This window comes from Amblyraja radiata, chromosome X (assembly GCF_010909765.2).
Source record: "Amblyraja radiata isolate CabotCenter1 chromosome X, sAmbRad1.1.pri, whole genome shotgun sequence".
NCBI lineage: Eukaryota > Metazoa > Chordata > Chondrichthyes > Rajiformes > Rajidae > Amblyraja > Amblyraja radiata.
This window is the reverse complement of record NC_045999.1, coordinates 1,251,253-1,263,393: the sequence shown is the minus strand read 5'-3', so window position 1 is coordinate 1,263,393 and position 12,141 is coordinate 1,251,253. Positions and strand designations below refer to the sequence as shown.

At 40.2% G+C, this 12,141-nt stretch overlaps 1 protein-coding gene across 12 annotated transcripts in view; it reads left to right on the top strand.

The window, feature by feature from the left end:
• Nucleotides 1-12,141, top strand: part of myo9a (myosin IXA) — a 153,857-nt gene that overhangs the window by 51,312 nt on the left and 90,404 nt on the right. For 10 of the 12 annotated variants that reach the window (XM_033014732.1, XM_033014729.1, XM_033014739.1 and 7 more), the window contains exons 7-11: nt 2,679-2,779; nt 3,230-3,356; nt 4,780-4,869; nt 8,658-8,771; nt 10,387-10,521. In XM_033014732.1, coding sequence (XP_032870623.1) covers nt 2,679-2,779; nt 3,230-3,356; nt 4,780-4,869; nt 8,658-8,771; nt 10,387-10,521 — 567 coding nt within the window. The remainder of the gene's footprint in view (nt 1-2,678; nt 2,780-3,229; nt 3,357-4,779; nt 4,870-8,657; nt 8,772-10,386; nt 10,522-12,141) is intronic. The other 2 variants (XM_033014733.1, XM_033014736.1) reach the window with 1 other exon arrangement.

Below are 12,141 nucleotides of genomic sequence, written 5' to 3'. Positions count from 1 at the left end.
ACCGGCAGCTGTCAGGGTCCCATAGAGCAAACCACAGAAGGTATGTAGCTTATTTTTACATTAAAAAGGGCTTCTTAAGATCCCTTTATACAAAGTTTAATATTGCGAGGAGCTCATTTTGGGCCCATTATATCCCGCAGTATTTTTCTGGGCATTTGAGGGGCACAAATCTAGCGCAATGTGAACATTCTAAACCAGCGCGTTCACAGGATCCCACTAGAAAGCTAATTTAAAATGGACTTTAATTTACAGCAATTGAACACTAAATTCCTTCCATTTGGCCTATAAATTAATGTAAATGAGATTTAAAAATCATGTTTTATTGTGAATTATTTATGAATATTATTTGCACACTTAGGCTATTTAAAAATGTTAATCATTTATTAAGAAATGGATAGATGTTTAGATCTAGTAATTGAAGTTTGAAATTAGCTACACTTGGGTAACTAACTAATTATATGCTTTAATTTCAGGTCATCCAAGTAAGATTATTTTATATTTGTTTCAGAATGGTTCAACCTATGATAACTGAAAATTTCATTCAGTTCTCTTAATTTTTAAGAAAGTTATGGGCTTTTGACTGTCCACGATCACAGCTTTTTTGTTACGTCCATAGAAAATCAATAGGGAACAAGATGCTAATTTCCGAGTATGAAAGTGGCCATAACCTTTTAAATACATGAGATATGAAAGTGAATTAGGTGTCAAATTAAACTTCTTTTTATGCTTTATCTGATGGGATAAATTACAGACTTGATTTTTTAAATCTCAAAATTTTGTAACATTGCTACAAATAGTCATTTACACAGAAATAAGAATTACGTTCCAACTTGTACGTGCCTTCCAGAGCCAGTTGCAGTTGCAAATACTTGATCTACAACTCTCCAAACTTTTGTTTTCCGTGAACCTCTCAAAATGCCTTTTAAACATTATAATTGTACCTGCCTCTACCACTTCCTATGCATATATCCATCACCTTTGTTGAAAAACATTGCCCACTTATGTCCCCTTTAAATCTTTTCCCTCTCATCTTAAACCTAAACTCCCCTACAGTGGAAAAAAAGCCTGTGATCATCCACGGTATCTAAGGGAGACAAAAATGCTGGAGAAACTCAGCGGGTGAGGCAGCATCTATGGAGCAAAGGAAATAGGCAACGTTTGGGGTTGAGACCCTTCAGACTGCCTCACCCGCTGAGTTTCTCCAGCATTTTTGATACCGTGGATGATCACAGGCTTTTTTTTCCACTGTAGCTGGATTTTCCAGCATCTGCAGTTCCTTTTTAAACATCCACTGTATCTATGCCACTCATGATTTCATGAACCTCAGCCGCCTATACTCCACAGAAAATAGTCCCAACCTATCCATTCTCTTGTCATAACTCCAATCCCAGAAACATCCTTCTGAATCTTTTCTGCCCTCTCAACAGCTTAATCACTTTGGTTTTGAGCAGACAGGTGTATGTTTAGAGCATGCTGTTTCAGCTCCTTTATATTGGGCACTGATTAGATAGGAATAATTATGGTGCATGAATTAACTTCCAAAAGTCCTCCCTTGGATGCATAGAACATAAAGCAGTCCAGCACAGTTTCGGCTCACGATGTTTGTGCTGATCATGATACCAAGTTAATCTCTTCTGCCTACATGTAATCCATATCCCTCCATTTTGTGCCTACTCGTGTGCTTATCAAAGTGCCTCTTAAATGCTCCTTTCATATTTGCCTCCACCATCATTCCTGGCAGCATGTTCTAGCATGTTATAGCTAATGCTCTCTAATCCAAATTTTACCTTACTGCTCTAATTTGCTCTCAGTGAATCAAACATTTGTTGATGGACCTGGACGAATCTTAATGGCCCTGTCCCACTGTACGAGTTCATTCAAGTGCTCTCCCGATTTAAAAAAAAATCAAACTCATGGTAAGCACGTAGAATGAACGTAGCGGGTACGTCGGAGCTCGGGGACGTCTCTTAGCGGCTCGTAACGCTAACAGCAGGTACTCGGGAAACGCGTTAAGCTCGGGAAGACTTTTCAACATGTTGAAAAATGTCCACGAGAGCCCCGAGTACCGACGAGCGGCCATTACAGTAAATCTCTGAGTTTGAATCAGGGCAAACTCGGGAGAACTCGTTGAATGATCTCATACAGTGGGACAGGGCTTTAAGATGGCCGTTTGTGAAATTCAATCTCTTTGTATGAGTAGTTAAGTAAACTTCAGATACTAGCTCCTGTTGGATTTGGGGGCTTTTGTTGATAGGCAGAGATCCTATTGATTTCTGAAAGTATTCGGGCAAATAACAATCAAAAGTGTCGTGGGTTTTTTAGACAAGTACTGTTCTTGATCTATACACTGAGAGAGCTGTGAATTTATGGCATAAAGTTTGAAGACTGGTGTGTTGGGGCAATTGGAGGGGGTCAACAATCAGTGTTGCTTCTATTTCTGATTTTCTGCAAATATCTATATTGGATGATAATAATATTGTTCTTTGCAGTCAGACAATGTATCAGGCTCAACGTCAAGGCTCTTACCTAAGTAATAGCCAATTTCAAGTGATGGTAACTAATATATGTGAAAAGATACTCCAGGAAGGAGCCAGTGATTTCTAGGAGGAGGGGTGACAATTGATTGTAGCACTTGTATATAATATTGTCTAACTGGAAATTGTTTGATCTAAATTCAGCAGGACAGTTTTATAGTTGAGGGGGAGGATCTGAAGCACGACTTTGAGCGCTTACAGCTGGCAATGGAGATGGTTGGATTTCTGCCTAAAACACGGAATCGGTGAGTTGATTGGCTGGAAATACACAACTTGATTATGTATTGTTGAGGCAGGTATTAAATATTAAAAAATAACTTGAGATTGTGGTTTTAACTGGAGCATTTATACGCTGGAGACCATGTCTATTTTTCATGATTTCTCAAAGCCTCAGTCTTGTACCATGTTGTATTAGGTGATCTCCACTGAGTTGCATACCGTTTACATCAATGACGATGTTACCCCGGGTTGGGGAAAGTCAAGTTACTTCGGCAGAGAGAAGTGTGTGTGTGTGTGTGTGAGCTCAAATGTTCCAGTAACCCGCTGTCATTTCTCTTGAAAAGAATGCTGAGCAACATTGGTGAAATCCAGGGGGTGATTTATGTGCTTTGAGTCCAGGATCTACTAATCTTCTGAATTCTAAGACAGAAAAGTATCCTGAATATGATTTTATTTTAATTATGTTTTATTTACAGAATTTTTTCTCTTCTATCTGCAATATTGCACCTTGGGAATATAAAATACAAAAAGAAGTCATATCGTGACGATTCTATTGACATCTGTAATCCAGAGGTGTTACCCATCGTCTCAGAGCTTCTGGAGGTAGTGAATCCAGTCAACAATTCTACTAATTTTACTGTGTTCTTTGTTCTTTTGATGAATTAATTCCTATTGTAAATGCGGTGCAAGTTCATTTGAAGTTTTTTGAAACTTTTGTAGAATTGCTCTCTGATTTGCCCCTTGTTTGGCTTCTGAGCAGTTTTTCTTGCCCAATAAAATTTGTAAGTCCTCATTACATGCAATGGGTGAAAATAATGGAATGTAATCATCAAATACAAGAAGAGCAATTTGTGTTTAGTGTTTCCAATGTAACAAAATATTCCAAAGTATTTCACAGAAGGGAAAGTAAACACTATTTAACACCAAGCTGCACGTGGTGATGTTAGATACGGAATATAGAACAGTACAGCAGAAGAACTTTCAGCTCACAATGTCCATGCTGAACATGATGAACATGATGCCAAGACTAACTCCTATCTACCTGCATTAATCCATGTCTCATTCCCTACACATCCATGTGAATATACAAAAGTCTCCTAAATGTCTCTATCACATCTTCCTGAACCACCACCCCTGGCAGCATGTTCCAGGCACTCGCTATCTTCCGTGTAAACACAACTTGCCTGGCACATCTCCTTTAAACTTTGCCATCCTCCCCGTAAAACTATGCCGTCTGGTATTTGATTTCCCCATCTTGGGGTAAAAGGTTAGGACTCTCTAACCTATCTATGCCTCTCATGATTGTAAGTACTGCTGTCAGGTCTCCCTGCAACCTCCAATGTTCTTGGAAAAAGAACAATCCAAGTCTCTCCCTCTAGCCAAGACATAATTCTGGCAAGCTTCTGCAACCTTTCCAAATCCTCCACATCCTTCCAGTAATAGGGTGACCACAACTGCATGCAATAATCCAAATAGCACAACCTAAGTCCTAGAAACCTTCAAAAACCTGCATGGAATGATTTGGAAGATGGTGAATAGGTAGAAGAGAAAGGAATTCCAGATGTTTGAGTCTTTGCTACTGACGACATGACATTCATTGGTGAATTGGTTTCAATTGGGAATTACAAAAAGCCAATTCTAGACAATCGCATCTAGGATATTTTGCATCTGAGTTTCTGCTTATTTGTAACCCTGCAGAAGAAAATAAAAACCTCTGAACAGGGATTACAAATAGAGAGACGAGGTTAACCTCTGAAGCTGGAAGAAAGATTAACGCTGTAAAATTTGCTAATCCCTGCTATAGGAAAGACAACATTAAGTTTAATTAGAGACGAGGTTTACCTCTGAAGTTGGGAGAAAGATTACCATGTCAAATACATCTTGATCAAGGAACATCATAAATATAAAGTAAAGACATTACAGAAGAGGACTCAAATGTGTAATAATACCTCGAGTGCCATGATTGCTGCCAATAGTGAAGTCTACATTATGCTACTCACTTTGATAAACACTGTTCTTAAACTAGGTTAAAGAGGAGACACTTTTTGAAGCACTGACCACCCGGAAGACTGTGACAGTTGGAGAAAGACTTATCCTACCCTATAAATTATCTGAGGTAACGTAAAATACAGTAGAATGACTACAATGTGTATTCTGTGAATGGAAAATGTGTAGGAAGGAACTGCAGATGCTGGTTTAAACCGAAGATAGACACAAAATGCTGGAGGAACTCATTTGGGACAGGCAGCATCTCTGGAGAGATGAAGTCTGAAGAAGGGTCTCGACCCGAAACGTCACCCATTTCTTCTCTCCAGAAATGCTGCTTGTCCCGCTGAGTTACTCCAGCATTCTGTGTCTTATCTTCTGTGAATGGGAAACATGACTTCATAATCAACTTTTTCTGTGTAAATGTTGAATTTTAGGCAATGTTTAAAAGAAATATAACTGATTAAAAGAAATATATCTACATTTGTTTCATTATAACAACAATTATGACTTAAATTTCATTTTCAACAGGAAGCTAAATTTTCATTGACCTGAATGAAATTGGTCCTTGGTCTGTCTGTCTTTGAAAGGAAAGTGAAAATTAGATTGCTCAAATTGCTGTCTGCTCTTGTAATATTTGATAGGGATTTGTCACGTTCTTTATTCCACATGTAGTATTTATATAAAACTCCAAGGATTCTTTTGTGTTATTGCAGCTGGCTTCAATGGTGTTCAACAGGGTTCCACAGTTAGTTTGTGCCCTCTGCTAGGACAAACTGATCAATTGCATTTACTACTTAGAGTGATACAGTGTGGAAACGTCGGCCCAACTGTTCCACACCGACCAACGTGTCCCAGCTACACTAGTTCCACCTGCCTGCATTTGGCCCATATCTCTCAAACCTGTCCTATCCATGTGCCTGTCCATAACTGTTTCTTAAACATTGGGATAGTCCCTGCCTCAACGACTTCCTCTGGTAGCTTGTTCCACAATCATTGTTTGATTGATGTTTGGCTAGCTTTGCTGCAAATTGTATCCAAGGTCAAAATCCAACTTGCCAGTCATGTAGATGTCATATTCTTGCTTTTTCATTTTTTGGACTAAACATGGGGCATATAGGGATAGTTAAGTGACTGATGCCTTTTGTAGATGTCACTAAAATAGGTGGTTGTAAGATATTACGGCAGTAGCATGTAGATAGAAAACAAAGCACAGGTTTTCAGTCCACGCTGTTGCCAGTGTGGGTCTTCTTTATTTTTATAAAAGTACACTGCGCAAGAAGTTACCTGGATTAAAGAGTATTAATTATCAGGAAAGGTTGGACAGGTTTGAATTGCTTTCTCTGGAGCGTCAGAGGATGGGAAGAGACCTGATGGAGATGTTTGTAAGACTGTGTGAGGGATAGGAGGAGTAGACAGAACATTTTTCCCCACTGTGAAATTGGCAAATATTGGAGGGCATAGCTTTAAGATGAGGGGGAGAGGGAATTTAAAGGAGATGCGTGAGGCAAGTGTTCGAGTGGAAGGTGTCTTGGCTGTGGTGCCAGGGTAGGTGGTGGAAGCAATAAGATGGCGCTGTTTAAGATACATTTACAAAGTCAAATTAATATGCAGGGAATGAAGTGATATAGACCATATGGAAGCAAATAGAAGCCGCTGAGGGTTCTCCCGACGCCGGAACACCATCACCCGGCGAGAACATCGGGCGCCGTGGCGGCGACTGTGGAGGCCTCAATAGGCCCGACTCTGGGTGGACAAGAGGATGGGGACTGAACTTTGTGCCTTCCCCCACAGTGGGAACCACTGTGGGGGGATGTTTTTGTGTTTTGGTGTTGAACTTCTTGAATGCTATGTTGTATTTTTATTAGTGTGCTGCAAGGACATCTGAATTTCCCCTGAATAAGGGGATTAATAAAGTAAATCTAATCTAATCTAATTTTATTTACCGTAATTTGCTACCATGGTTGGCACACACATCATGGGCCTTAGGGCCTGTTCCTGTACTCCACTGTTCAACATTCTAAATGTAAGCGGGACTCAAGGGAAATCAAAGCATTTTTAATTCAAAAGCTTGATTTTTGGGAAGCATTTTTTGGTAACACTAAATTAATAATTAATGCAAATATGAAAGATTTCTGTTGGAGGCATCCTTTTGTATTTGATACTGCTCTGTTCTTGATAGCACAGACAAAGTGACTCTCCCCTTCCCAGAACTTATGCATATTATCAAAACTATGATTGCTTACACACGCACACGCACACACACACACACACACACACACACACACACACACACACACACACACACACACACACACACCCACACGCACACCCCCCCCCCCCCCCCCCCCCACCTAGAGAGTGCGGAGAAGGGGGGACAAGGAGTGGGAAACCAAGCCGAACGAATCCAAGCCACTTTTATCTGGAAATTTGTGAGTTTCTTAGATGAGCAACAGCTGAAGAAAAATGGCTACATTCTTGGCTGTCGTTGCTGCAGCATGGCTGGCCTGTATTAGTTTCGACTCTTATCACATTTTTATGGCTTGCATTAGAGGTGTTAGAGATTCAATGCTGTGCATTTATTTGGACTTTAGAAAGAGAGCTAGGTTTCAATATTTTTTTCTTTCAGCAGATAAAATATGTGAACAAATCTGCTGGAAAATTGTGGAGACAATCCTTAAAATAACCAGAGTTAGGAAGCAGATAAAGTGAGAAATGCATGCCAGTAATGAAAGAGAAATATGTTATTATTTTGGCTGCAGACTTCTGTAAAACAGAAAGATCTTTCTTTCCATGTGCTGAGACACCAAGTGTACATTTCCAACACTTGCACCTTCAGATTTCTGGCATTCCCAATTTTTTTTTTCTCTTATTGGCAGTAAATTTGCTATTATTGGTTTATTGCTTTTTAATGGTAAGTAAATCTGCAGCATGGTTATAAAGCAAGGGGACGAAGGGTATCTTTGTATTTACTGGGAATTTAATTACATTTGTGAACAAACCTTTATAGAATACCTGGATGTTTTTACTTTTTTGAAATGATTCTCTACACTAATACTTCTATAATACTCTGGAGTCATAGAGCTGTACAGCACAGAATCAGGCCCTTTGACCCACCTATACATGCCAACGTGATTGGCTTACTGAACTATTCCAATTTGACTACATTTGACCCATAGACCTATAAACACTTCCTATCCATATATCTGTCCAAAGTCTATAAAAAATTGTAATTGCATCCACTTCTATAGCTTTCTCTGACAGCTCATTCCAGATACGGACTTCCCTCTGGGAGAAAATGTTGCCGCTAGTTTCACAGCTAATCTGTTAAGTGCTGATTCTGGGCGGAAGTGGCAGCCTGTGGCACAGTAAATAAAGTGAGAACGAGAAATAGGACATCTGTGATTAGTGCCATGAGTCTTTTATCACCTGTAAATGCAGTCAACCTGGTCATGATTCACTGTCTTTTCTCAAAGGTGAGGTTTCTGCCAACGTGGCAAATGCACCTGACTGCATTGAGTCATTAGCCTCGATTAAGGGCTTGTCCTGGAATGTAACTGAATACATAGTATTTTGACTCTGGTTTGATCCCTTCTAATGTGTCAGTAGTGATGTTTGAATAAATAGATCAGTCAATATGCTTGCTTAGTCATAAGGGAGTATTTTCTAAAGAAAATTAATTACTTCAAAGCCCTTAAAGAGTCTGATTAATTGTCAGTTTAACAGCTGATGTTTATAAGCTGTTGAACAATCTAGCTGCAGAAGCAATTTTCTGTTTTAATTTCAGCTCTCCTAGCCCGAATATAAAGATTTTAAAACAAGCTAGTAAATGAACATTTTTTGGGACCTGAAGTGCTCTCGTATTTTAAACTTATGCTCTAAAAATGGCCGATTACTAATAGTTTATTTGTATTGCAGGCAATAACTGTACGAGACTCAATGGCAAAGTCTTTGTACGATGCCCTTTTTGACTGGATTGTATTCCGAATTAACCATGCTCTTCTTAACAATCGAGATCTGGAAGAGCATAAGGTGAGTCACAGCGGCTTTTTGATAGATTAATTTTCAAGAGGCGGTTTGGCATTTAGATGCCTCCGCATTAATTTCTTCAATAAATGTAAGTGTTTGTATTCTCAATGATGATATGGCCGTGGAGTTTCAGGCATCATGAATGCTATCCAGCAATTGCATTTGTCCATTGCATAGTGCAATGGTATTGTCTCGGACCGCCTGCAGTTTTTCCTGTCTCTTCCACCACTTTGCTGCCCCATTGAAGTATGGTTGCAAGCTGTTGAACAAGATCCAGCTGCAGAAACACTTTTCTATTTTAATTTCAGCTCTCCTAACCCAAATGTAAAAAAATTAAGATAAGCCAGTAAAGGAACAGATCCTCGGTCTGAAGTGCTATCATATATTTTAACATTTATATTCTAAAAAAAAAAATGGCCTGTTACTAATGGTTTATTTGTGTTACTGCCACATTATTAGTCCTATTGAAGTATGGTGCAAATGCTGGCACAAAGACTATCCGTTTGCCAGGTGCTATTAATTGTGTTCATCAACATAGGTCTTCAGTTAATTGGCTTGGTAAAAGTAAAAAATGTCAGTGTGAGTTAATGTGACGTCCAGAAACAATCTCCTCAGTAAGCTTGCTGGCTCAAAGTGGGGGGCAGCAGCCCCCACACTGCGCATTTCAGCACTAGCCCTTGCATTTTCTTCAGCCGAATATTGTGCCCATGTTTGGTCCAGGTCATCCCACACACACCATGTGGACACCCAATTGAACTCAACAATGAGGATCATCACAGGAACAATCCGCTCAACACCACTCCCCTGGCTCCCTGTCCTATCCAACATAGCCCCTCCACACATCCGGCGAGTAGTCCTCACTCAAAGGGTGCTCCAAAAGACCAAAAACTCCCCTCACCTGCCAATTCACATGGACATCTTCAACCCACCCACTGCTCGACTTCCATCTAGACGACCAATTTGGAAGAACCCACCACCAGCTGATTTCACCATCCAATCAGCTTGGAAAAGGGAATGGGAGTCCAAGGACGTCCCAAATAAACATCTGGTGTCAGACCCCACCCTACCGGTCCCTGGCACCAATCTCCCAAGGAAGCAGTGGACGACGCTGAATAGATTCAGGACTGGACATGGCCCCTGCTTGGCCAGCCTTCACAAATGGGGCAGCAGCCCAACCCCACGGTGTGCTTGTGGAGAGCAGCAAACAATGCAACACATCATTGAAGCATGCCCTCAACAAAGACTCAAAGGAGGACTTGTCACCCTTCATACAGCAGATCAAGAGGCAACTGCTTGGCTAAAGGACTTTGCATTCGCTAAATAAATGTGCTAATATGCAGGGATTGCTGGTCGGCGTGGACCCGGTGTGTCGAAAGGGCCTGTTTCCGCGCTGTATCTCTAAACTAAATTGGATCATTTCATTCTTAGTTTCAATGAAAATCAAAAGTCTGCACAATCTGGAATCTAAATATAAACAGAAAATGGAGGAAGCACTCAGCTGTGCAGCAGCATCTGTGGAAAGAAAAACAGAGTTAATCTTTCAGATCTGAGATTCTTAATCTGAATTGCAATTAGAAGTAAATTGTCAGTAAAGTAAATACAACTTTTGTTTTTGTAGATTCTCTCCATTGGTGTATTGGATATCTTTGGATTTGAGGACTATGAGAATAACAGCTTTGAACAGTTCTGTATTAACTTTGCAAATGAGCGACTTCAGCACTACTTCAATCAACATATCTTCAAAATAGAGCAGGTAAAATTGATTTCATGATTCTTATCCCCTGAATGAGAAACTTAACATTGCATCATCCTAGGCGAGGTTGCCAATTAGATTTGTTGGTATTTTAGTCTTATGGGCATGTCCCACTTGGGTGATTATTTGGGCAACTACAGGTGACTGCCGCAAAATTTTCAATATGTTGAAATATTGTGGGCGTCAGTGGTCTATTGTCGTAGGTGCTGTCGTAGGTTATCGCCAGGTGGTTTCCATTAAAACTACTCGCCTAAGTCGGACAGGCCCATTATTTTCTGCATAATTCTATGAGGCTATCAACATTGATGAGGTGGGTAGGATTGCCACAGTATGGTTTTACTCATTGTGAAATCTGTAGTACTAATCCCAACCCTCCACCCCACTCCATCCTCCTTTACACCTAATTGTCCCCCCCCCCCCCCCTTCACATATCTAATAATTTCACAATTTTACAGCTAAATTTACTTCTCAATGCTATTTAATGTCCCTTATATTTGTGTCCTCTTCAAAGTTTGGTCTCACTTCTCTTAGACCCAGAATGAATTATTTGAATGTAATAATTTATAAAGTTCACAAAATGTCACCATGATGTTTCCCATGGATGTGGTGTCCAGAACCTATGGTGTCAGTCTCAAACAAAACATGGGCTCTACCTTTAGGGTCTGAGATGAGAAGAGATGGCTTTGTCCAGAATGTTGTAAATGTTTGGAATCCTCCACCCAAGAGGTATGTGAATACTCAATTGCAACCTATAGTTAAGGCAGAGATGGATTCTATGACCTTTAAGGAATCAAAGAATGATTTATTGCATAGCAGAATGTGCATATGGTATTGGTATTTGTTTATTAATGTCATGTGTACCGAGATATGGTGAAAGCTTTAGGCTGCGTGCTATCCAATTAAATCACATCATACTATACATGAATACAATAAAGCCATGCACAGAACAAAGAGAAAAATACCAGAGTGTAGAATTTTATTTACAGCAATGTAGCATTACAGTTCCAGAGAAAAGACCCAATGTCTGCAAAGAGGTAGGTTGGAAGATTAGCACTACATCCTAACTTGTGGGAGAACATTCAGGTCCGATAACTGAGTGGGAGAAGCCGTTCCTGAGTCGGCTTTTGTATCTTCTGCCTGGCAGCAATGGGGATTAGAGCGAAAAGATAGTTGATTATGTTGGCTGCTTGCTCGAGGCAACGTGAAGTGTAGATGGAGTCGATGGTGGGAAGTCTGGTCTATATGATGGACTGGGCTACATCCACAACTCTGCAATTTCTCTTGTGTTTTTGGGCAGAGCTGTTTCCAAACCAAGCTGTGGCGTATCCTGATAGTATGCTTTCTCTGGTGCATCTGCAGAAGATTGTGAGAGATGTTAGAGACATATGAAAATGGCCTCTTCTTGGGTTCATTCACGTGAATCGAGACCCACCACAATATGGTTTACTCTTAACCGTTAGGTTATTTCAGAGGGCAGATTGAAGTGGGCAATATTTGCCCACAGGCATCCACATCCCACAAATGACTAATAGGAATACTGTGTGGGTGGTCAGCCTTCGGCAAGTTGTGTCATCATCATCATCACCATCTTTTAAAGTATTGTTGTGCAGATGCATGAAT